Source organism: Fopius arisanus, unplaced genomic scaffold (assembly GCF_000806365.1).
Source record: "Fopius arisanus strain USDA-PBARC FA_bdor unplaced genomic scaffold, ASM80636v1 scaffold00015, whole genome shotgun sequence".
In the NCBI taxonomy this organism is placed as follows: Eukaryota; Metazoa; Arthropoda; class Insecta; order Hymenoptera; family Braconidae; genus Fopius; species Fopius arisanus.
The window spans coordinates 1,386,277-1,411,098 of NW_011887754.1; the positions used below are offsets into that span (position 1 = coordinate 1,386,277).

At 38.7% G+C, this 24,822-nt stretch overlaps 4 protein-coding genes across 10 annotated transcripts; 1 reads left to right on the top strand and 3 right to left on the bottom strand.

The window, feature by feature from the left end:
* Window positions 1-330: 330 nt before the first annotated feature.
* Window positions 331-1,752, bottom strand: LOC105263572 (uncharacterized). The gene is made up of 6 exons (XM_011299849.1): window positions 1,224-1,752; window positions 1,092-1,155; window positions 951-1,027; window positions 796-898; window positions 602-678; window positions 331-527 (listed from the first exon to the last, which is right to left on the bottom strand). The coding sequence occupies exons 1-6, from the start codon at window positions 1,278-1,280 to the stop codon at window positions 486-488; spliced, it is 420 nt and encodes a 139-aa protein (XP_011298151.1). The 5' UTR covers window positions 1,281-1,752; the 3' UTR covers window positions 331-485.
* A 946-nt stretch (window positions 1,753-2,698) lies between these two features.
* Adar (Adenosine deaminase acting on RNA) lies at window positions 2,699-8,388 on the top strand. Of its 3 annotated transcripts, none has more exons than XM_011299854.1 (9): window positions 2,699-2,791; window positions 3,057-3,163; window positions 3,225-3,268; window positions 3,369-3,459; window positions 3,925-4,761; window positions 4,976-5,361; window positions 5,659-5,953; window positions 6,030-6,220; window positions 6,516-8,388. In XM_011299854.1, the coding sequence occupies exons 2-9, from the start codon at window positions 3,115-3,117 to the stop codon at window positions 6,612-6,614; spliced, it is 1,992 nt and encodes a 663-aa protein (XP_011298156.1). In that variant the 5' UTR covers window positions 2,699-2,791; window positions 3,057-3,114; the 3' UTR covers window positions 6,615-8,388. The 3 variants fall into 3 exon arrangements, with proteins under 3 accessions (XP_011298156.1, XP_011298157.1, XP_011298158.1); XM_011299855.1 differs by having other exon boundaries at window positions 3,369-3,429; XM_011299856.1 differs by lacking the exons at window positions 2,699-2,791; window positions 3,225-3,268 and having other exon boundaries at window positions 3,117-3,163; window positions 3,309-3,459.
* jef (major facilitator superfamily domain-containing protein 6 jef) lies at window positions 7,016-16,012 on the bottom strand. 3 transcript variants are annotated; one of them, XM_011299851.1, is made up of 10 exons: window positions 15,366-16,012; window positions 14,672-15,143; window positions 14,146-14,547; window positions 13,671-14,018; window positions 13,453-13,584; window positions 13,072-13,341; window positions 12,727-12,985; window positions 12,256-12,546; window positions 12,069-12,184; window positions 7,016-11,842 (listed from the first exon to the last, which is right to left on the bottom strand). In XM_011299851.1, the coding sequence occupies exons 1-10, from the start codon at window positions 15,767-15,769 to the stop codon at window positions 11,726-11,728; spliced, it is 2,811 nt and encodes a 936-aa protein (XP_011298153.1). In that variant the 5' UTR covers window positions 15,770-16,012; the 3' UTR covers window positions 7,016-11,725. The 3 variants fall into 3 exon arrangements, with proteins under 3 accessions (XP_011298153.1, XP_011298152.1, XP_011298154.1); XM_011299850.1 differs by having other exon boundaries at window positions 14,672-15,164; XM_011299852.1 differs by having other exon boundaries at window positions 11,750-11,842; window positions 12,116-12,184; window positions 14,672-15,164.
* Window positions 16,013-19,843: 3,831 nt separating this feature from the next.
* LOC105263575 (tubulin alpha chain) lies at window positions 19,844-23,184 on the bottom strand. 3 transcript variants are annotated; one of them, XM_011299858.1, is made up of 7 exons: window positions 23,090-23,184; window positions 22,726-22,994; window positions 22,278-22,522; window positions 21,713-21,940; window positions 21,116-21,374; window positions 20,718-20,870; window positions 19,844-20,642 (listed from the first exon to the last, which is right to left on the bottom strand). In XM_011299858.1, exons 2-7 carry the CDS (start codon window positions 22,894-22,896, stop codon window positions 20,385-20,387), a joined length of 1,314 nt encoding a protein of 437 aa, XP_011298160.1. In that variant the 5' UTR covers window positions 22,897-22,994; window positions 23,090-23,184; the 3' UTR covers window positions 19,844-20,384. The 3 variants fall into 3 exon arrangements, with proteins under 3 accessions (XP_011298160.1, XP_011298161.1, XP_011298159.1); XM_011299859.1 differs by having other exon boundaries at window positions 21,713-21,770; window positions 21,873-21,940; window positions 22,726-23,184; XM_011299857.1 differs by having other exon boundaries at window positions 22,726-23,184.
* Window positions 23,185-24,822: the final 1,638 nt, after the last annotated feature.

Below are 24,822 nucleotides of genomic sequence, written 5' to 3' on the forward strand. Positions count from 1 at the left end.
GAATTTTGAAATTTCGAGTCATTTTCCAGTCGTGTAATCAATCCTTGGATCGAATTCGATTTCTAGCCTTTTCACTGTCCCCACGTCATACGATATATAACCGATTTAAAACAAAATAATGGAAACACACGCGACGTTCGTCGAATGGATGCTTGCCAATTCCTGATAGTTTTCAGTCCTTCTCGCTGTCTACCGCATGCATTTTCCTTGAGTGTTTCAATCGAATTTTTATTGACAAAATATCGTTCACGTGAGAGTGAAGATTGAATGCCAATAGACGAAAATAAGCCTCACCGGAATGGTACAAGTCTATGATAAATAACTAGGACAGAAAATGCCAGTTATTTTTTTTTTTTTACTCGGTTTTATTGACTGCAATTGCGTGCAAGGACGTCGTTCATGGGATCATTTTGAATGATCATATTTTTCATCTATTTTTGAATATTTGAATATTTGAATGAGGTCCATTTTTCCAGGATTCACTGCTACTGCCCCAGAGGGTGGAACAGCCCGAAATTTTCGTACAACTGAAAAAAAAATTTCGCAACTTCTCATTGAAAATTCGTGCATTATCAGAATTCATGTAATGCATGTAACTCACCTGAGGAGCCTCTTTTTTAACACATAAAACCACTTCTAAAGCGCGATCACAGGCGTCCTTACTCGTCGACATTTTCTCTGTAATGATCCCGAAAAAAAAAAATAAAAAACCCTCTCATATGATTATGATAGAATGAAATGTACGATTTAAAGGACTTATGGGGTTGAAATAAATAATTTTTCTGGTGGTGTCACCTTGCTCAGAGCAAGAGAAAATGACAGGTTTCGCCTGGTCTCTGGCACCCTCCTCAATAGCATTGACAGCAGCGTCAGGATAAAACTCCCCATTGTCATCCATCTGGAACATAAAAAGCATAAATCACCCGGTCAACGACAAGTAAATCACATACGATGGACAAATCCTTCAAGAAGCACAACAAATAGCACCCCTGGTCCGTGGGATCGGAAATGGCCGCCTCGAGTTCCTCTAAAAATACCAAAAAATCAATCCAAGTAATTATCAGTCCCATCAAAGAACACCATCCACCTACCAGTAGTCAATCCAAACTGTTTTTTACATTTCTCTCTGATGGGTCCATGCGGATCCTTGTCGTCCTGAAAATAGTCGGCGGAGAATAGAAATCGATTGTCTGAGACAGTTTTTACCTTTATTAATCACTCACCCCTCGAACGATGAGAAATACCCACATCAGCTGGAGAAAGAGTCCGACGATTTTCATGTCGATGTGAAGGCGTTGACGTTTCAAAATTTTTTACTCCATTATTTTCAAGCGACTTTATACCAACCTCGATAACCCTCGATTGCATGCAAGTCAGATAGTGGACACGAACATCGAATTATCGGGAAAATTGTTTGAAAAATTGTTCACTTTGTTATAACACTCGTGACAACATCAGATGAATTATTGACTCGATGAAAATAGGATTACGCAAAAGGGAATTGTTATACCTAGCCCTCAGTGTTACCTCATATTGGACAGTTTCATCGCGGGAGGATTAAATGAACTTGTTATTCTCCTCGTAATTATTCAGCCGCGATGAAACTCCAGTGGACCCGGTAATAAACTCTTTGCCAACAGTTCGTAAGACGTCATTATCTCTACCCCATCCTCTTACCCTCGATTCGGTGTCTTTTCTTCTTTTCTACTTTTATTCCCGACAGACTCAGAGGACTTATACAACGACTATTCCGTCACGTGGAACACCAACTGGAAACTATGATAAAAGGATAAAAAATATATCAGTCCCCTAGAGTCCAAGTTTATTATTTTTTTCACTTAAGGAAAACTATTTCGTTCTAAACATCGTTATCGTTCCCTAATTATTACTGCCCACTTTCAGCGGTTGCTCAATGTCTTACATAATGAAGAAACTCTTTATTAGTTTCTATGCATTTATTTTCTGCAAAACTGGAAGCATGAATTGTTGAAACCTTTGAGTCTATTTCGTACTCGAAATAAATGAATTTTCACTTCAGACAAGTTAGTGGGATCCCCATTGCAGAGTTACCATTTACCTCAACTGAAATTCTCTTGAATTAAAGAATTTTTTCCTGCAAGTGAGAAATTTTTTTTCCACCCACCTAAAAAGCCAACTCCGCAAAAAATATTTTAAAAAACCACCCCTATTGCTATTTTTGGCATCCAAATTGAATTATTTCATTTTTTTCCCAATACCCAAAAAAATAATCTCAACAACCCCAACCTCCACCCGAATACGTTAAAATTCCATTCTATTGGCCGAATCTATTTGCACCTCTGACTGCAGCAAGCAATGAATAATTAACGGCTTGCAAATGAGCGACTCCCCATCGAAAATCGAGCTATATCGATTTGCCGGTAAAGACCGGGTAGTATTATAGCAACAAATAAAACACGTGGAGCCATAAGAGTACGTTAGACCTGCCCCTGGCCCCCAGAAACGTGTCCCAAATATGAAAAAAAAAATGCCTCATTCCAACCCACCAACGGAAAGTATAAAAGGCAAAATTTAGATCCTTCCGTGCCATTTCCCCTCTCTCATCCAACTCCGGAAGTGTATATACACATGTATATAATTCGCTCGATCCCCTCGTCTGAGTTTTATCGACTGCGCACCAGGAGTAGCCGCAATGCGCAGTGTCCAAGAACCCCTGAAACCCTCCAAATAGAGACCAAACCGTTGTGGATATTCAGTGTTGATACGTTCCTGGTGGTTTACCCGCTCGTTTCATCGCTTCGTTCTTTTTTCGGTAAGTACTCCATTTTAATGTATTAAAAGTGTCATCCTTTTTCCACTAATTGTATCACCAGTGCAACCACTCAAGGTTCCATCAATTGCATGACATTGCACCTTAACTCTCCAGTAATCCAAAAATATTATGAAAAATTCTGGGAAAATAAGGTTATGGGTATTGGTACTGTACGAGAGTGGCGCTAGTGACTCGTTTGCTCCCCAGCATTATAATCAAAATCAATGCATTAGTGCAGTGTTTCTGGAATGCCTTGTCTTTGCAGATATTAGTTTACTGTTTTCATCCCTAACTACCTGAGAATTTGCACACCACTGGGGACAATGTCAAATGGTGTTCAATTGTTGAATAACAATCAGTCACAGCAAAAGGGTGAGTTTATTGTGTCAGATTATTTTATATTTTTATTGAATTAAATCTCTGATGTTTGCAGGCTGCACCACTGCAGCATCGGAGGGGAGGCAAACTAAAATGGGGGTGAGTTGTCTCTGTTTTATTTGTTTTGGTGGTGTTTTAGGCTGGAGCTGAGAAGATTTATTCATGAGATCTCTTGTTCTTTTTTTTCTCTTGTTTCAAGATTGAGAAAATCAGCGTCACCATGCCTGCTGTCAAAAGACCAGCTGATCCCATTGTTGAAGGTCAGTTTTTTGGGGTTGGAAATTTCCTGTGTAGGTATTTTTTATTATTTATTTTTTTTAATTTCATGGTGCACCTCGTGGGCTACTGGTTACATCACGGTGTGCTTGATCTGTTGGTATTTTTTTTTTGTTGGCAATTGTTGGGACACTTTGTCACGCTTTTATCGAGGGTTCCAGTCACGAGAGCCTAATTATCACACGGGGAATTAATTGTTTCGAGTCGCTGCTGGTGTATTTGCCACTCGGGCCAAGTAGATTATGCCAGGAGATTCTTTTTTAATTTTTATCTGCTGAATGTCATTATTCATAATTATAAAATAAACAGTGCCGCGATAACACGCAACGGAAGAAAGCGACCCGTACTTTCTCAATGAATATTCAATTATTTTGAAAGGAGCAGGATTTTTTTCATCAATGAAAGATAACTAGTACTATCAAATTTCTCTCAAATAAAATCAAATAAAAAATGCTTGAATTTTTATTCTATTCATCTAGGTGCACCAGTAGCTAAAAAACGTCACAAAAATCCACAACCAAAAAATGCAGTATGTGCCCTGAATGAATTAAAAACTGGCGCGGTGTACAAAGTTGTGTCCCAGACAGGGCCAACTCACGCTCCCATATTTACAATAGCCGTGCAAATTGATGGACAAACGTACGAGGGTAAGGGCCGTACGAAAAAAATGGCAAAACACGCAGCGGCTGAATTAGCATTGAGAAATATCGTGCAATTTCGAAATGCGCCAGAGGTACACCAGGCAATGAATACGTGTCAGAACGTACCAACTCTCGAGCCCGATTTTACAAGTGACGTCACAGAAAAAGATAATCACCTCGTTAATGCATTTAAGACACTGAGTCAAGAGCCTAAAAACGCTGGTAAATACATCGACAAAGGCCCAGTTGCGCTGATTAATGAACTTTATCCAGGAGTCGTTTACACCTGTGTCTCGGACAATGGCGAGAGCTATGCTAAATTCACAATAGCCGTGACCATTGATGGTGAGACATTCGAGGGAACTGGTCCCAGTAAAAAATTAGCCAAAGCTGCTGCTAGCAAAGCAGCACTGGCTAAATTGAGAAATGTCCACAGTTCGACGTTTTGCATGGCACTCACTGGTTTACCAGTGCGAATGCCAAATTTTCCAAATCTGGGACAACCGCACGAGCAGATGAGTTTGCCACAAATGTTGGCTGATAAAATTGGCAAAATGGTTAATCAGAAATTCACGGAGCTTATGCAGAGTAAACCCCAGCATGCCCGACGCAAGGTTCTGGCTGGTATTGTACAGACTAAAGGACAGGAGGCTGAATTAATCTGCGTTACTACAGGTTCGTTCCTGTTTGGGGAGAAGCATAATTTAGTGGGTGAAAAATCTTCTCTTCTGCTTGAATATTTAAATCTTTGAGGCTTGATTGTATTATCTTTCGAACGTTAGTCCCATTATTTTTTTTTCTAGCTCGTTAGTAATGAGATTTAAAGAAGAATGTAGAATAACTTTGGAAAGATGACGCGACCGATCCTTGAACGAATTATTTTATTCAGGAACCAAATGTGTTTCTGGAGAACATCTGAGTGTGACTGGTGGTGCACTGAATGATTGTCATGCAGAAGTTGTGGCTCGTCGATGTCTCTGCGAATACCTCTACAAGCAACTCGCGCTTTACACCGAGAATCGGGCTGACGAATCCATCCTAGAACCCGTGAAGAAGGGTTACCGCGTCAGGCCAGGAATTCAATTCCATTTGTACATCAACACAGCCCCCTGCGGAGACGCTAGAATTTTCTCACCCCACGAGGAGAACGAGTCTGTTGACAAGCATCCAAATAGACGCGCCAGGGGACAGCTCAGAACGAAAATTGAGTCTGGTGAGGGGACCATTCCAGTCAAGAGCAGCGAGGGAATTCAAACTTGGGATGGTGTTCTCATGGTAATTAAGGCTATTTCCTCGATGACAATTCAAGTAATTTAACTATTGAATTTTCACCCCGGCAATTTCACCAGATTGTTCGTTTACTTTCCAAAATAATTTACTGAGAAATTTTCAAAGGAATCAAAACAATTCGACAACGAGGAAATGTTTTTCCTCTAAAAATCAATAGCTTTTTAGATCAATGGATATTTGGCATCAGATAAAGAAGGATGGAAATAAATACCCAGGAATTTCTAGATGGAACGTAAATTCTGGTACAATACAACTGCAATGAATGAACTAATCTGATTAAAGGGTCAAAGACTGCTGACGATGTCGTGTTCGGATAAAATAGCTCGATGGAACGTACTAGGTGTGCAAGGTGCACTCCTCAGCCACTTCATCGAGCCTATTTACTTCCACAGCATCGTTCTTGGCAGTCTACTAAATCCAAGTCACATGTATCGAGCGGTTTGTGGAAGAATTGAGAATACAATACAGGGCCTACCACCTCCATATCGATTGAATAAGCCACTGATGAGCCTCATAACGTCTTCCGAAGTCAGACAGCCTGGGAAGGCGCCAAACTACAGTGTCAATTGGACAGTTGGTTTGTAATTCGTGCATTGAAAATGATAAGGGAATATCGACTGAATTTGTTACTCCATGCATCACATATTTTCCAGGTCAAGCTGAGGCGGAGGTAATAAATTGCACAACTGGCAAGGATGAACTTGGAAAGCCATCGCGTATATCCAAACAGGGGCTCTTCCGTATGTTCTTCAATCTTCTCGGTAAACTCACTACTATTGATGACATTGATCGCGATGCATGTCGTCAATATCTCGATGCCAAATCATCAATCCAGGATTACTCGGTAACGTATTACATTTCCTACGTACTTCAATTGATTTATTTTTCTGTTGTTGCCAGTAGCGAAGAGGTGGGGTATTGTTACCATTGCTGCGTATTTTTATTTTATCTTTCCCTTTTTTACCTCTCAACTCAATTTGCCTCTGAAAAATAGGTCCTCATTATTCACTTTAAATTAATTTTTTCTCAGTTTGGATCTCTACCTCTTCGTTATTCTATTGTTACGAATAAAAAAAAGTAGAGAAGAATGAAAATTGGTACTAGTTCCGAGTTTGGGGGTTTGTAATCGATCGTTTCAGCTCGCTAAACGTCAACTCAAGGAGGCATTTGTACGCGCCCAACTTGGAAACTGGGTGAAGAAGCCAATTGAACAAGACATGTTCGAAGTTGACATCTGACTAGTTGAGGGGAATGGACGATCCAGCTTTGTCATTGAGCGTAACGCTGATGATTATATTGTTCCTAGCGTGAATTAGATCGCTCGTACCGCGTGTCATGGCACGGCAGAGTTTGGCATCAGTAAAGCATAAATCGTAGGAACTCGATTATACTGTTTTCTTGTGGAATTTAAACGGTCCACCGAATTTTTTCAGTGTGATTTACCGTGGGCTTAATCTTCAATATTCATAGCGTTCAAGTTCTATTCGTTATCCCCATTATCAAACAAATTCTGCGATGAATCATCTGACATGAGATCCTCAATCTTCTAACTGTTTTTAGTTTTATTTTGTATTAATTTACAGGGTACAAAGAATGAGTTATTTTGTGAAAAATATAAACGATCTTTTTGTTACGCTTGTTTTTTTTTTTTTTTTATTCTTTTTTCTCGATCGTTTTTAGGTGTCGATGGAGTCGATGTCGCGTATGATCACGTAAATTCTCTAGTCCGAGCATAAGAAAAAAGACTTTATAGACTGTCTAGGCGAGTAAGGCACTCGTAATTATAAAATTTGTGATCACGTGGCGCAGTGTGGAGATCGCGTAGCGGCCTTAGGATTTAAGTTCATTATCAACTAGATTCACGAGTGTTATCGTTGCAGATAATTAACAAGTGCACATATCCATTCGATACTAGGTTTTAACCATAATCCCCTCACATGCCTCACTTATTTATTACCTAGATTATGCTGATTCCACACTGGTCATGCACTGGTATCCAATACCATGAAATCCATTTTTTCATGTAATTTTAAGTGATTTACACGATATCATTCTCCTAAGGATCATTTAGGAATTTCAGCGCTCGTAGGTGGTACTGAATTTTTTCGGTCGCCACACGTTCGCATCCCCTAACGGCTGTGACCTCGGAAAATAATATGGCGATGGATTATAGAAGCCTTGATATCGACAGCAGAGAAATATCACTCTCTAAAATGATTAAATCGATTGATATAAAATGAATCATGTGATTTTTCTCTGCTCGCTGAAAAATAGGCATCTCTGATCGCTACTAGGTTTTACAATTTTTATGTTACGTGTGTGCGAATCACTGCAAGTGAATGAGCGAATCAGAGTGTAATTGGATTATTGAAATCTACGAGTATACGCCCAGAGTATCCTAAGATCATTGCCTCACTGTGTCACAGTTATTATTGTTTAGATGATATTTTAAATCCATTATAAATCATGCAACTCTGCCGTTAGTGACACACTGCCCGATGCCGATCCAATTTAGCGCGAGTGAACTGTTGGGTCATTAATCCCTTTGATTCATTAATTTTCCCCACAATGACTTCGATTTGAAAATTCATTCATTGCTAGTCTGATCCAAATACTATCTTCATGTTCACTATTTGAAACTTTTCGTTTTAAAATCTTCGACTTATGGGAGACAAAACGAGAAAGAAAAATGAGTGAATAAAAGGGAATGCAAAAAATCATTTGCATAATCTGTTCATTGCATAATGAACATATACAATGGGTTCATTTTAGTACATAATATGAACATTCATCATTTCAAACTCTCGAATGTAATTGATTCCATTGTAAATACTTGCTTCTCAGTAATCAGTAATCCCATGAATGAAAGGGTTGAGTCTAGAATTAATTATTAATCGTAAACATTTTGCTTAATGAAAAACGATACCAGTGGGTATCTGTGCCAATACATAGGATAATTCGAAGAGAAATTAGAGGAAATAAAACACACGCTGTTGCTCAGAAAAATATTAAGAATATGAAAATTAATAATAATTGTGAAAGCAACACGACAGTATTGGAAAATAGTATTCTTTGCCTTCTCATTCGCTTCCAGTATGATCTCCATATGTGGGAATACCACAGCACCGTATTTATTAGACGTAATTTTTGAATGAAAAAACGGACTTCTGGTGATGCTAAATTATTTTCCACGTGGACCGAGTAGAGCGATTTTTTATTTCATTTCACATTTATTGAGAAAATAAAAAAAATTATGGACGATGAAAAATAAAGAGTAATAACAATGGCACATGTTGAAGTGTATTTCACTTTTCAATAATAATTGACATAATAACCATAATTTGCACCAATCGGTTGAATTAATTGAAAAAAATATTAAATAGCACTGCTCAATTGACAGTAGCTCAAATCCGTTAAATTGAAAACAAAATTATGAATAATTTATACTCAACGATAATCGATTAACACAAGTAATAACATTCAAATGAAATTAAATAAATTAGTTGTATAGAACAAATTGCTATTCTCTGTCGTCCCCTTTTGGGAGGCAAATTTCAATCGCTACTGAGTAATAAATGAGAATTTTTGAAATAATTCATCTACGAAGGTAGTTTATAATTAAAGTGAAGAGAAACACGGTACATCGAGATTTAATCAGAGCGCTAGGCAACAAGCTAGATTTTAAGCTTTTGAATAGTGCCTATAGTTTAAAAACAAGAATTTTCAATTGACGAATTACCCTAGCCTGCTATCATTAAATACTTACCAATAAAACCGTTATTTAATAGTAACACGTTTGAACCTCTTCTCGTTTATCCATTTTTACTCAATCCCTGGACTTTCTTTTTTACATAGCCTGCTTGTTTTTTTTTTTAGATGAACTAAAAATATCTTGGACAGGTCGATGGCTCGATACGTACCTCGTCACCCTGTCCCATGTAAATATTAATAATGATCGGTAGATTCCTCTTCATTGTCATTTGAATATGTTACCTGTGGTTTTTTTTGTAAAACGCCAGAGTCACTTGGGTATCCCTGAATCATCTTTAGAATTCTTCCCATTTCTAGTTTTCCCTGAACTGTCACTTTTTAAAAATCCTTACTATTAAATCTAGCGATATTATTCTTCTCCCAAAAAAAAAACATATCAGCCATATTTTTAGCGGTAGCCATTATGCTCTCCTTTATAGATAAGGAATGGTCTGAATGATAGCAAGTGCATGATGATCGCGTGTGGTTCAGCTGGAATATGGAAATGAGTGAAAAATTTATATAAAATTACAGCAAAAACAACTGGAAAATACTGAAGAGGGCAAATAAGAAAGCCAAGCAGCGTGAAATATCTCATAGCGTTTTTCTTTGTTCATATTTTCATTATCGAAACGTCAGTATACATTGTCTCGCGTTTTCCTTGTAACAGAGTAACTCCTCTGATAACAATCTCTATTTGGCTACAGCAATGATACAGATATGCGCTGTCGCACCTCGCAATCCTCCTATCACCTTTCAATTTATCTCCCATTATTCCTGAATCTGAAATTATTTCAACGATGGACATGATGCGAAATGCGACGATTTATTTCTCTTCTCTATGTTGAGGAACAGCTTAAGATTATCTGATATGTATTGATCGTTTTCATTTTCTAGAGCGTGTGTCCCAGAATGCGTGGTGTATTTCACTCTATATAAAATTATTTGTGATCCAAATTTTAGCCCTGAGAAGCACCAATGAAATGTCATGATCGATTTACAAAAATAAGTCGTCACGACAAAATGAGGGCCAATACATTTCCACCCCAAAAGATCAATTGATTACCGAGAGAATAAAAAATTGTCAAAAAAAACAGCGCAAAATGTTCAAGTCAAATGACAAAGACAAATTAATCTGCTCTCTGCTTTAAACAAATGAGAGTTCAATGAACCAGTGGGTATTTCCAAGCTTGATGATAGTGGAGATGCCAGTGATAATCGATTAATGTGATTGATTCGTCAATATTAATCATTGAAATGCGAAAAATTAACTCTCCTTTCCATCTCCAACCTGTTATTCATAACGTATATTCAAACTTCAAGACACAAAATTCATACAAGTGCCCACGACGACGTCACGTCGCATTCTTCCAACCATTAATACTTCTTATGTACTTAATCATTTATTGGAAAACAGTGAAATGTTTTCACGACTAAAGAACTGTTCGAGATAGGTACAATTCGTTTAGACTTTTTTTTTCATTATTTTTTGTGCCTTACGAGGGTTAAAGGTGGGATGATAATCATTGCCCTCTTAATAATCTCAACGAAATGAACAGACTCAAGAGACAAAACACATTGTCATTAATGAATTATTAATAGGTAATAGGCTTAGGTCTAGGCTCTAACCATACAATATTTATAATATACTCTCTTATATCATTTTTTTTTTTCACTTTTTTTTTTCACTGAAGAACATCTAGGCAAATTCAACGGAAAACAATTAGTCTGCTTCGGAGTTCTCGCAAATTTAATAATTATTTACAAATTTGCATTTACTTATTCGATCGTGTCACTTCTCCCTGTGAAAACGCGGGGATTTTAATTCATCAACAGTTAAAAATACAGGATTACGAGCTGATGATATTTCATTCAAAGACTCGAGGGGATTGGGAATTCATGGAAAAATTAATTCACTGAAGTTAATCAAATTGTTTAAACGGATGGATCAAATTCGTTAGATTCGTTACTGTGGACTGATATCTCAGTGAATTTTCCTTCAAGTTATTTTTAAACATATCTAAGTCAACTCAATGACATGCGGATGAGGTGATATGATACGTACTGATAGATAAATGAGCGATATTATGAATCTTTCAATTGTGAGCGCCTCGGACACCTCCAGATGGTCAAGTGATATCAATTCTTCTACCTTTCGCGCTTTGTTCATTCGTTCCTTATTTTTATAAAACGTCCAACTGTTTATATTTTTCATTAATTTCCTCATTGAAGATAATATCTTTCAATTAGGAATAGGATAATTCCTGACTGGAAGATATTCTCCCCCATCAAGTGCTTTCATTTCTGTACGGAAGTCGTAAAAGGTGAGTTTTCTTAGCTCTCCGATGGTTTTTCGGAAATACCTCTGGAACTGGGGGAGATAATGAAATTTTTGTATAAACCAATTTTATAGAGCTCGTTGAGAACCGCAATAAAGGTTATTACAAAAAATTGACCATCTCCCTCAACTTGAGAGATATTTCAATTAGTCAGAAGGGCTGAGTCCACATGTCTCGATTTACCACTTCAGTGCAAATTTCTTTCTTCACATTTCAATAAAACCTAGACAATTTAATTAAACTGCAAATGGGCAGTTTCGTTACCAATCATAGCCATGCTGATGAAATGGATTGGTACATGGTTGCTGGGCATGGAGATGGGTTACCACCGGTGGTGGCTTCAGGTCGTACTCCCTACCCACCACTTCACTGTAAGTCTGCAATGAAAAAGTCATGGATTATTTAACGAATTCCCCTGCTCCAATCCTTCTGAACTTCGTGAAAATCAATACGCCTGTTAAAATAATTCCCATGGGATTAAGGTAGAGGACGGAGTCTACCTCGTTCGAAGTTCGAAGCATTTTTTGTAGTGATAATTATGTTGTAAAAATTCATTCAATCAATAGCATTCGTATGCGTTCGAATGTTCGAGCTCTATTGTACCTGGAAGCTCCTACGAATGAATTCGTCCTCTCCTTTACCGCTCATACCATAATTGTAACCGCCTCCAGTACCCCCACCACCGCCGCCGCTCAAGAACGGATTATTTGGGTTTCCTCCTGGGAAAATAATGAATGATGTCAATAACCTGGACATGGAGGACGATGAAATTAATATAAAAAATCATCACCTCCATTACCCCCAGGAACATTGAGGTTTCCTCCAGTCGTCTGATAAGTAGCTCCATAACTGGGCTCTTGTGCAAGCTCGTGAAGTCTACTTGAGCTTAATGCCCGTGGGATAGCATTACTCGGTACTCCGTGAGGTGCTAGATGAGTTGCCTCCGCCACTTGATGGGGATCTTCGGTCTGTGGTAAATCAGCAACAAATCCGGTATCTTTTCTGTAGAAATTTATGAAGATAAAAGCGGCCAAGACGACTGCGCAGAGGAGGCCATACACACGGAACGTTGCAGTACTCCCTGTAAATATAAAATCAATGACCTCCATTAATGCAAATTGCATGCAACAACGATATGGTCCTTCATTTTTTTTAAATCAATATTTTTGTTCATTTGGTCTGTGAATTTTCTTCACACGTACAAACTCCGGTCGTGCGTAATTGACGAACCAGAGGAACGGAGAAAAACTAAAGTATTCACCGTAGCTCGCAACGAACATCCCCCCAATAACTGCTCCACATCCCCTTCCAAGACCATGATGAAGCCCCTGAAGAACCCCTTGAGCACTCGATCGTAATTGTGGAGGTGTGTTATGCGCGATGTAACTGCAACATGCAGCCCAGACCGCGGCGTGTGTAATACCCTGGATGAATTCAAAGGGTAGCACCCACCATGGGTTCTTCAGGTACGAAATGTAGAGGAAGCGCAGGATATTCCCCCCCAGACCCAAGCAAAGAACCTGCAACGTATTTTCAATTCATTGACGATTATTAAATAATCATCCAATATTTTACCAATATTGCGGCCAATTATTTATCTCTGCACCTTGACATGTCCGAATTCCCCGATTAGCTTGAAGCTGAAGAAATACGCGAAAATTTCCGAGATGTGATTAATCACAGAAGCAACACCGAAGAGGGTTGGCGAGCCTCCGTAGTCCTGGAGATGCCAGAAGAGGAATGTAAATATGAGTCCTATACCAAAGCCCATGAACCAAGCGACGAAGAGGAATGAAGCGCACTTGAGGTCCTTGAATTGCTTGAGAACCGTGACCCACTCTGGTATCTCCCTCGTTGTCTGGGCAAACATCTTCGTCTGAAAAATATTCGTTTAGAGCCGATGATTATCAAGAACGAAAAGATTTAAAAAATGTAATGGCGTAGTCATGAATTATTCAGCTTTCATTTTCACTTTATTGGCTCTTACTTTGCCCTCGGGGGGTGGAGCTGCGGGGGGTGCTCCTGACGAGTCCTGTAATCCTGGTAGATTTAGCTGCTGAGATAACTCAGACTGCAGTTGTTCTTCTCGTGTTGGCTCTGCTGGGGGCTTCACAACTTCCTACATGCAAAGAGAAATATTTTTCTTTGAACGGAAAAATTTTTTCGATGGAAAAAAAATGGGCAAAATTCCGTGGCCGAACTCACCGGTTGAGGAGCTATGAATTCATATTTGAAATTAATCTGAGTAGCAGTGATCAATGCAGCCCCCATCAAGACGCTGAAGATGGCGAAGCAGATGGTGTAGTTCTTCTCCCTGGGATCAGGAGTGCAGGGATGATCAGGAAAAGACGTGCTATGATCCAGAGCGATTCCAACGAAGAACATGGCCAGACCCCAGCCAAGGCTTCCGAACATTCTTTGATGTCCGTATCTATCAGCGTCTTCTCCGAGAAGAGTGATCACTGCAGAGTCAGCGAGAGTGATCGCCGGGGCTGAGAAAAATTCTCCGACGATCACCAGGAGAAGAAGAAGAAAGAAAGTCTTTTGGATGTCCTGCAGAGGAAAATATTTGAGCTCATATTTTCAGCTGCAGTGCTTTTCGTGATCTTAATTTCTAAAATCGTACCACTCACTCGAATAATATCGGAATAAAAATTCTCTCCGAAAATAAAATACTCACGCCGAGTCGATAGACGATTGTGCTGAAGGCTGGCTTCACCCAATCGCTGTTCTCCTTCGGATTGTAATTTCTCGCGTTCCTGACAGACACAGGACTTTTCCCCTGATTCTGATATACAAACTTCATACTTCTTCGTTTTCTGATGAGAGGAACATCGACCTCCTCGACATCGGCGTCGTCCTCGAACTCCTCTAGCTCGATATCGTCTTGCTCTTCTGCGGACATGAGCCGACGGTTGCGGCTGTCGACTTCATTGGTTTCTTCTTTTCCCCAGCTTGTGAAAAGCTCGTCGTGGAGTTCCACTGAACGTTTTGCCATCACTTTAGCACGCGGTGGTTTCGAATGCAATTTAGTACGGGTGTGGGCTTTCTTCGGGGGTCTCGTTTCATCCATCGGCTCATTCTAGACAGTGGAAATTTGAAATTGAAAGAGTATCCGGTCACCAATCCGTGATAAAAAAATTTCAATCTTGAATTTTCAGCCTGTTACAATGAATGCTTCTCCGTGTAAAAATCCGTGGACTTACTTTAAGGAACCTCTTGTACTCGAGGACATCGGCAGGACGATTAGCCTTGGCGATGGTTCCGAAGTCAATGGTCTTGGCGGTGGGATCGTCCTCAACGGTCCCCTCAGGCACAAACTGCTTATATTTGAGATCGGTTGCATCCACCTGCCTCCGGATCCTTGGGTTCGAGACTTGCTCCAGTGAATCATAAGAAGTTCTTCCACTGGAGTAATCGGTGTCCCTCCTGAGTCTCCCGAAGACGACATTGGCAGCCACTTCGAGATCCTCGTCGTCGCTCTCCTGGGGCTGATAAAAATCGTCCAGATCGACGTATCTTTTGCTGCGAGTCCCTGTTTTGGGGACCGCCAGCCACTCGCTGTTGTTGCTCCATTCCATGCAGGTGGTGGGTGGTGGCTGAGCGAAACCAATCGGCAGGGTGAAGATTATCCAGCAGGAGAGCGACGCCAGGAGAATGATCTTTCCCTTCTGCCACCTGAAAATTTTTGATGGTCCTCTGGTCGGGCCCAAAAAATTTGGTTCTCTACTTCTACTCTCACTTCTACATCTATTTGTTGACATGCATACTGGCAAACTCGGTGGGAAGAAAGCCATTTGTCAAACAATTCATGACACAAGCAAAGCCCTCTGGCCTCCCTATCTCAGAACAATAGATTTCTCCCCTGAAAAAGACCCAATAAGCAAAGTAGGCACTCACCTATCTGCCAAGGAGCCCCAGAAGGGTGCACTGAGGAACTCGACGAAGGGCCTCAATCCTATGAGAAGTCCGCATTGTCCAGCATTCATTCCCATCTGCTTGAAATACACCCCCATAAGGGGAAAGAGAGATCCGAATGCCGAGTAAAAGAAGAAGTAGAAGGTCTTGACAGTGAGCAATTCCTGATCTACAGTGCCAAAAAGGTACTCAAGGATATCACTCTTGCCGCGAATCTTGTGAGTAGCCTCCTTGGGTTGTCCATAGATCGACGGATCGACTTCACCCTCCGCCATAGGATCGACCTTTGGTCGTACCCCAGGTGGATTTGGAAGATTTCTTCCGCCACCCTGAGTACCCGATGCATCAGCACCGTAGTCGTAATCCTCGTGTCCATAATTTTGCATTGTCCCACCAAATTCACTCCACTTTCAACCCCTCACTCTCTATTACCCCGAAATTTAACGATCAATTTCACAGAATAATTTTGAAATATTGGATTATTTTTGTTGTCTGCTGTTGCCAAATTCCGGATGAAATCAAACAACCTGAACCAAAAAAAAATAGTACCTTCACACTATTCTGACGACCTCGTACCTCCAAGCAATCCCTTTAGCTTGTTGTGTCAAATCGATGACCAAGCGTGCACCTTCTCTTCTACTTTTCACGTATGAAATCGATAGACGCTTCATTGCGCCGACTCCAAATGGTATATCTACACCACTTCCTTTTCCACCCTCTGGGTGTCGGTAGGGGTTGTGCTCAGCATTTCGACCTCTTCCCCGTTTTCCTCTTTCACTATTGTCACTACCAATACCTACCAGCCATTAACCAATGGCTGAGGGATTGAGGAGGAAAGGGGAAACATTGCCAGTCTCATAATTTCCTGGGGGTTTTGTTATACAGAATTCACGGAAACGGATGCATTCGGGAAATTGTCACTGCCTTCAACAAACTGATATCGACGCTCGCTTGTACTGCTGTGATTTATTAATTGATCTGTTCCATCCCTTTTCCTTCAATCAAAATCATTTCGACAGCGATTTCTATTTTTTTTTTTCACCCCCGTTTTCAGTCGATATGTCGGAATCGAAGGGAGATGACGATTTTTTTGTAAATATCTTTTTTGTAGGTCTCATTCTTCTCTGTAAAAAATGTTTACATAAAAATTTCGCTATCTTTTCGCAATTTTGAGATATCAGTTGACAATTGGAATCGAAAAAATGCGACTATCCACTCTGGGTAATGGGAGAATTTTCCTGGTTTCTGGAATAATGCGAGAATTCTCTTGATAGAATTATTATCGTTCTGGGGTGAGACTTTGACTTTCTACATTTTCTTCACATACTCTCTTGGCGCCTGTCGCACTTTTGTTTGACGTCATCTGCAGTTTACACTTCCATTGACCCCGATTGAGATTGTAAAATTGCCTTGAAGAATAGGTGAATAATCCATTACAATGGTATTATCGGTGATTATTATTTTACAGCAGTTTCGATTTATTGGAAACTGCATTTCAGTTCCTCATGAATTTCAGGAATTTCCCCAGGAAATGCTGTCACGAGAGATATAAAATTTAAAACGACACTCGATTTTTTATTTTTTATAATCTCTATCAAATGATTCACGTTACGAGACATCTCAGAATTTTTCAAGAATCGACATGAGGTCATTCCAATTGGTAATGATCGATATAAAAATCAACGATAAAATCATCGAGTTCAAACTCGTGCGACCTTGAACGTTTCCGCTAATTCAAATCTTTAATCACTCAATCGTTCCTCCATCTAAAGTTCATGTTACACACACCAATCCCTTAAATTATCCCTGCTAATTAAATATAATTACCTAATTAGTCAAAAACAATTATTATTTTCATTGCACCAATTTTTTTTTCTCAGTACTGGTGTATGAATTATTTTCCAGGAATTATTTAAACAATTTTTAAACAGCCAGCGAAATTTTGCCGCGGATTGTACGAATATTTCAGATAAATTGCTTCAATTGTAATCGACAGGACAATCAGAGTTACGAGACCATCCTTTTCGAACAATAGCGCCATTTACCACAATGTCGCAAGAGATAACAGGGGGATGTTTTCAATTTCCTCACAGCTGTTGTTCTCCCTAACAATAATAATTGCTCATTCCTCCTGGGGATATTCATGTGACGAGATATTTATTTCATCAATCACAATAACATCACTCTGATAATTACTGTTGTCAATAATTGTCAGTGGAATGCACATAAAGGAAGAGAAATTCATCTAACATGCGCGCACACCCATAAATATTTGCTTCAGTTGATTCGACCTAATTCTAAATCATCTCGACACGAATTAATAGCGATTCAACAATTTCCAAGTAGATAATATTGCTATCGCGCCCAAAGATCGACCTTATCTGCATCCAACAATAGCTGATATAACTAATAGATTAATTATTGGCTGCTAGTTAATCGAAAAATTCTCAGAATTTCTTTTTTTTATCCATCTCCCTTGAATTCAGAGATTTCTCTCGAATTTGTTTTAAAAAAAAAATATTGAATATCATGTTTGCAAACAAAAGCCCTAGACAATGAAGATATAAATGCGATCATTCGAGCAGCACGAGCTCAATAAGTGCTGGGAGATATAATTGGAAACTGGGGGAAGGTAATGAATGATTTTTTATTCGGTTAATAAATATGTTTATTGGCTTTCATGATGTCTTGTGTGATCACCATGAAGAATATCCCTTAACAATTAAATTTTAGGTACATTGTGGTGATTCAGTTCTTGAAAATGACTTTCGGTAGGACGTCGATGCGAGATTGCTGAGGAAAGACTGTGGCAGAGGTTGAGGATGGGGCTGGCTTTGGCGGTCCCTGGAACATGCATGTTTTTGCTGTTTTCAGGAGACGACCCTTGTTCGATGTTCTCCAATATACAGTCCTGACTGCCTGCTTGCCAGCTACGTAGCTCACTGCTCCACCAATCAGCATCTACAAATAAAAATCGTTTAAATAATTTGAAAAAATTTCATTCAACAAAATGGTGATGGGTAACCAGGCGATTTTTCACAACTTCATTAAGAAATCAATTAAAAATAATCATCATAGTCTAGCAATGGTTTATCGACATTGAAAAGAATTTTAATTTTAATTCATCATATACTTGACAATTGATTTGATGTAATTATCTTCTTACCTTGATTAGAATCTCTGTATACTGTTGAAAAGTTGACTAGAGAATTCGATAACTCCAAATAATTGGAAGTTATACCAAGTGTTGCAGAACTGCAATAGTTGAATGATCTTGATTAATATCAAGAGAGCCCGCGATTCTTCATTCGTGGTTGCTGTTCTTAATGAAAATCTGAGTAGAACTGATCACCCGGGGCACGATCATTCGGATTTATACGAACGCTGTCCCATCGTATGTAATCGTCGCCAGGGTGAGGGGATAATCGAGATAAGAAATTTCTGACCGAGCTCTTGAGTCGATGACTGCGTCATGCTGTTGGTTGGTGATTGCTCGATTCGGGGGATTTCGATATTAAATCGGCGATATCTCATTGGAAAATTATTGTCAAAAATACTACAACACGTGCTGTTGATGCCAATGAAAAATCATTTTTAGGTATGTGAAGAAAAAAATTAATGACTTCATTCGAATGAGAAAATTCTATTTTGACGCTGACAAATTGATATCAAAGCCCAATTTCCATGATTTATTGCGGTGATAACGCATTATCATTGGACTAAACTTATCAATCAGTCGGGATAATAGAGTTGGATGATTCCTCTTAACACCGGTTTTACGATAAAACATAAGGACAAAGTATAGAAATACGTGGGGTATAAAGGTTTCGTTATGATTCAATCATGATGTTTTGGATTTGAATTTCCAAATCATTGGGAAGCTGTTATTATTCCGTTGATTATTATTCAATCAATGAGTAAATAGTAATCAACGAGATGATTGACTCATCGGTTTGAACTTGGGACTAAACACATCTCGTGAGAATCATTTCAATGCGGTTTCAATCTCTCTTCAACAATGATACTGTGATTGCATTATCAAATAGTCTAGAAACATCAATGACGCGTGAAGTCTGAATAATCGATTGACGTCTGTGGTGAGGATTTAATCAAAATAATCTGTGAAAATGGTATTGTTTGCCTCTGTACCTTGTACCCTAGTCTCGGTACTTCCTGAAACGTCAGGAGACTATTTTTCAATTCTAGCGCAATGCCTTGTCATTGAAAAATCACTCATTACTCAAGATATTGTTAGTAAATATTTTTTATCATGAGAATATAAAATCTCAAATTTTTGGAATCGAATTTTATCGTGGGCGTTTCGAGCAAAATATTTTGTATCGTACTACGTGATAGGAGGATTAATCCCCTCAGCGAATGAAAACCGCGGACTCATTCATGAATATCACCTGATCATCGATACAACCTCCTCCAATAATTATGTCATATTGCAATTATCAGATTTGTGATCATGCGAAGTGAGAGTGCTTCAAGTAGACCCGATGTATTCCAGGTCTCAAGAGCTTTACGATTTTTATAACTTCCTAATCTCATGGTCACACTTTGTCTCTTCGAACACCTGACACACCGCTGGGGGCACAGTTCGACCATTTAATCGCTATCGATAACATTTATCATCACAAAATGGAGTAGAAACGCCAGTCTACAACAAGCTACATCATTACGTATTTCGTGGACGAGTTGTAATTGAGTAATCTGCATAAAACGTCAAATAAAAACAGTGAAAATAAAATAGAAAACAAGAATATTTTTTCCTGTAATTTCGCGAGAGAAGTAATCCGAGGAATCCCATCAGATACACGCGCGGAATTTAATCAGCAACTCATTCTTCTTTCGTCTCACGATATAAATACTTTCACCAATCCGATATCAAATGATAAATCATCAAAATATTCATCCCCTTCGTGTATTTCCTATTTTTCCTGTTTATCAATACAATAAAATTTTTTAAAAATTCAATATAAATTGTATTTCAGGAATTCAGGTATCGACTTCCTTGTAATCCTGAATGAGAGCTGTGATATCCTCTTTAGCTTCACTAAAGACACTCTCCTCCATTCCCTCCCCAATGTAATGATGGACAAAAGCTCTTTTTGCTAACATGAGATTATATTTTTTGAGAAGTCTCTCCCAAGCCTGTCGTATTGACGTACTATTACACAACATAACGACAGACTTGTCCGACGCCGCTAAATCACCTCCAGGAACTGTCGTCGGTGGTTGGTAATTAATTCCAATCTGTAATAATCGTCGTAATTGGTACCGAGTGTTATTTCCGAGGAATCAAAGCCATTCCTGGAATATTGCGCGTACCTTGAAACCTGATGGACTCCAGTCGACGAATCGAATGGATTTCTTCCCTTTGAGTGCATTTATTGTACTGTTCACTTCATTTGGATTTACATTTCCTCGGTACAGCAAACAACAGCTCATGTAGGTGCCTTTTCTCGGATCGCATTTAACCATCTGTGAAATGACTTTGAGTTAAATTTTTTTATTCATTACTCTGAGAAAGAGAAGATTTTTTATTTGATTGATATTCCTTGATCTTTGAAATTAAATATTGAATAATTAAATATTTATTGATTAATTGCTGAAAATAGTGGAGATTGTTCAATTGTCTGAAATGTTTGAAACAGAATTCTATTTTTCTCGCGTAATTTTCTCGCGATTTTCTTGTGGGAATTACGCAATTTCGTAGCAATCTAGACCTGATTAGCAGTTTCGAAACACTCGCTGGTGATTTGCGATGTTGTGAGATTCGTGTTGATCGCTCGTCTGGCAGTTGTGATAGGGGAGTACGTTATCAGGGGGAAATGGATTCTGGGATAAGGCACTAGGTTTGTCTGGAATTCCTCGAGCCCGACGTTCGGTGTTCCTTCAAATCTCAGAGATGCAGTCACTGCTGAAACAACTTGTGCCTGGAGACGATTGAGATTCGTGTACGTCGGTGAATCCACATCCAGATTTCTTGAAAAATTTATTACTCAAAATATATTTGAAAAATCACATGAAAATCCAGGTACATACGAAACGAAATACTTGCTTTCATTATTTTTTCTCAATCAAGGAATTTCCATTGCAAGATTTCAATCCCCATTGACAAATTTTATTCAATAATATATTATTCAATGGAATTTTATATATTTCTCAATATCATATTGGATATATTTTTAAAAATTCATAAATTCAAAAATTCAAAAAAAAAATTCAAAAAAAAATCAAGAAAAAATTTTAAAAAAATTCGAAAAATTCAAATTCAAAATTCAGAATAAAATTTAAAATTTGAATATTGAAGAATGTCTCACCGAGAGCAAATATCGTACAACGCCTCATTATCAACGACAAAACAGCAATCCTCATAATCTAATGTGCCATGAGTGGTCAGAATTGCATTGTAGGGTTCAACGACTGCCGTGGAAATGTTGGGAGCTGGATACACAGCAAAATCAAGTTTTGATCGCTTACCATAATCCGACATCAAATGCTCAAGCATCAGAGTAGTAAATCCACTTCCAGTACCACCCCCAAAGGACCTAATTACGATAATTAACAGACATGGCTGAACTCGCATTTAATTTTCACTCGACGAACATCTTGAGCTCTAACTCCTGGATTTCGTGGGAATTTCATATTAATGAAATCACATGAATCAAAAGCAAATAATTAAGTCGAGAAAAAAAATTCAAAAAAAAATTTTTTCATTCAAAAAAAAAAATTCAAAAAAAATTCAAAAAAAATATTCAAAAAAAAACAAAAAATTCAAATTCAAAGCTCAAAGTCTAGTCGAGGCTTTGGGGTAAATTTCAACAGGGAGAGGGGGTTGGATGATAATTTATATTATTTGACATAAATTTCGGGTGAATTCGAAACCTGAAAATAATAAATCCATTCAGTCTGGGACAGGTTTCGCTGACTTTTCGGATTCTATCCAACACCAGCTCCACGATTTCCTGGCCGATCGTGTAATATCCCCTCGCAAAATTATTCGCAGCGTCTTCTTTACCGGTTATCAGGGATGATGGATCGAAGAGGTATCGATAAGCACCTGTTCGTATTTCATCGATCACGGTTGGCTCCAGGTCCATTATTACTGTACGAGGGCAGAATTTTCCAGACTGAAATATATTTCGAGGGACTCATTATGCGAGACTGCAGCGTCCAATTGCATTGATGAACGCTATTTTTCATGAATGGGGGAACAATAATTAGTGATATGAGAGATTTTTTTTCCTGTTTAAAATTTCAGAGGACAAATCGCTTATCAATTTTCTATGGAATTTTTCTTTATCATTGCATATCATTAGGGAGATTATTGTACTTGAGTGGGGGTGAAAAAAGCCTGATAAGATCTGTCGTCGGGTTCGTAAGTCTCGAACATGCATCCATCACTCGTAATTCCGTGCTCCAGACAGAAAAGCTCCCAGCAGGCATTAGCCACTTGAACCCCAGCCTGTCCGATGAAAATCGTTACCACCTGACCCTCATTCATATTCCCAGACCTTATTAATAGATCCTTTTCAGACCCTTTTCTCGAGGAATTGAAAGGAATTCATGGAGAACCCGACACTCGGCAATCCCACTCATTTGCTAATTCCCAGAAGAAAATTATTTACATCATTCTATTCGAATTAACAAGTTATTGCCGGTAATGAGAAAATAACGGCAATAACTCCTTGGAGGACCTTTTTTTATTGTTCGTGGTAAAATTCACTGGAACGTAATTTTGACTCAAAACGGGGGTTTGAATTTTTAGGAAACTGTCGCCATGATTTTAGATGGCAATTGTTCTCTCGACAGGTTGCAATTAGTCATGCGTCTGCTGATTATTTCATACCGCAGGGAAGTGGAATTAGAAATTATTCAGTGGTTCGACTGTCTCCTATAATTGACATCTCCAATAGGATATTTGTCGAGGTGGGTAATTACCCTCGAGATAATCCTGGAATTTCGTCGGCAGAGATCGATCACAATTCCCATATTTTTTTTTTCGCCGAATTTCTGTAATAATATTATTTTTAATTTTAATATCTATAGAGAATATAATTTTTTGGTATTAAAAATACTGTGAAATCTTTCGTAATTATCGGGTCGATGGATATTCATTACCGACGAACAAGAAGGAAAATCCCTTTCGTCGGTACAAGTCATGAATCGGAAATTTATTGCAACTCGTAGATGATAAACGAGAAATCTCAAAGGCTCGCCGACACCTGCAAATGAAGAACCAACTCCAGCAGACACTATACTTTTTAATTCTCTTCATTTAGTAAAAATCAGAAATTTATTTACCCAGGGATTCTCATTTAATATTATTCTACCCCTCCGTCCGATTGTTTGAAAAAAAAATCCCTTTGCAGATTTTAGCGAAAAATTATCTGGAAAATGTCGAAAAAAAACCGGTTTCCACCGGATATTTTTGCGAACATCAAAGAATTATTTCTTCATAGGGATTTGCATTTTTGAATCCCCAGGTAAATGTCGATCGATTGCATTTCTCTCGGATATGCGCTGATGCAATGCCATATCCGCAACACGCGACAACTAGATGATCAACCGGTTGATTACGAGTGTACGTACCATCCACCAATTTACCAATTTACGGAGTCATAAGTCATTGCCCCAACAATTAAATAATTCTTACCTCCATTGCAGCTGTAAATGGAAAGAAAAATGGATGAAAAATCGAATGAATTTCGTTATTCTAGGATAAACTGGATTTCACTGGATGAATTACTCGTGAATTTGCGCTGTCAAATAAAAAGTGCAATAAACAATTAATACTGCCCCTGAAAAAATAATGTGGGATAAAATCCAGTGACCGTCTGTTTTTTTTTTTGTGTGGTTTACGACGAATTTCACAGGCGGTGAATTTTTTTGCAGTTGCAATGGCCCGAGTATTATCACTTCCATTTGTGCATTGCATCACAGAAAATGCAAGTGATTTCCTCAGCTCAGAATTTTCCCCAGTTTATCCCCCAGAAAAATCCTAGAACGAGTGCATTTCACTCGGTAATGGCTCCTATAATTCGCATGATTCATTTACATTTTCCTCTCTCGTTCGGAAGAAAAATGAAACGCATTGTGACGAGTGACGATAATTTACATTCATGCAAGCGGTTTATACTAGTTCTGAGGTCATGCGATCACGAGCACAAGAGTGCACGCGATCGAATTAATTAATTTCCCCTTATCCCAGTACGATTGACCCGATCTTGAGGAAATTACTGCAGCCTCAATATTCCAATCGATGCATTCAGGATTTTTCGCCCGGTTTTTTTCGGAGATTTCTTTCCGTTTATAAATTTTATTCGATGTGGCACAGGTTTTTCTTCGATGCAACCGATTCCTCCAATCGACACTCACAGGTTTTACGATATAGTGACAATGACATACCACATGAAGCATCAAAACTGCT

Excerpts from the sequence above, each read along its gene's own strand:
- LOC105263572 (XM_011299849.1), bottom strand. The coding sequence starts at position 1,280 with ATGAAAATCGTCGGACTCTTTCTCCAGCTGATGTGGGTATTTCTCATC. Across the intron at positions 899-950 it reads TCTTGAAGGATTTGTCCATC|ATGGATGACAATGGGGAGTT; the intron begins GTATGTGATTTA and ends TTTATGTTCCAG. Across the intron at positions 528-601 it reads TTAAAAAAGAGGCTCCTCAG|TTGTACGAAAATTTCGGGCT; the intron begins GTGAGTTACATG and ends TTTTTTTTTCAG.
- Adar (XM_011299854.1), top strand. The coding sequence starts at position 3,115 with ATGTCAAATGGTGTTCAATTGTTGAATAACAATCAGTCACAGCAAAAG. Across the intron at positions 3,460-3,924 it reads TGGGGTTGGAAATTTCCTGT|GTGCACCAGTAGCTAAAAAA; the intron begins GTAGGTATTTTT and ends CTATTCATCTAG. Across the intron at positions 6,221-6,515 it reads CATCAATCCAGGATTACTCG|CTCGCTAAACGTCAACTCAA; the intron begins GTAACGTATTAC and ends CGATCGTTTCAG.
- jef (XM_011299850.1), bottom strand. The coding sequence starts at position 15,769 with ATGCAAAATTATGGACACGAGGATTACGACTACGGTGCTGATGCATCG. Across the intron at positions 12,986-13,071 it reads GGGAATTCGGACATGTCAAG|GTTCTTTGCTTGGGTCTGGG; the intron begins GTGCAGAGATAA and ends AATACGTTGCAG. Across the intron at positions 11,843-12,068 it reads TCATTCGTAGGAGCTTCCAG|ACTTACAGTGAAGTGGTGGG; the intron begins GTACAATAGAGC and ends TTTTCATTGCAG.
- LOC105263575 (XM_011299858.1), bottom strand. The coding sequence starts at position 22,896 with ATGAATGAGGGTCAGGTGGTAACGATTTTCATCGGACAGGCTGGGGTT. Across the intron at positions 21,941-22,277 it reads AATGGATTTATTATTTTCAG|GTCCTTTGGGGGTGGTACTG; the intron begins GTTTCGAATTCA and ends TATCGTAATTAG. Across the intron at positions 20,643-20,717 it reads GGAGTCCATCAGGTTTCAAG|ATTGGAATTAATTACCAACC; the intron begins GTACGCGCAATA and ends CGATTATTACAG.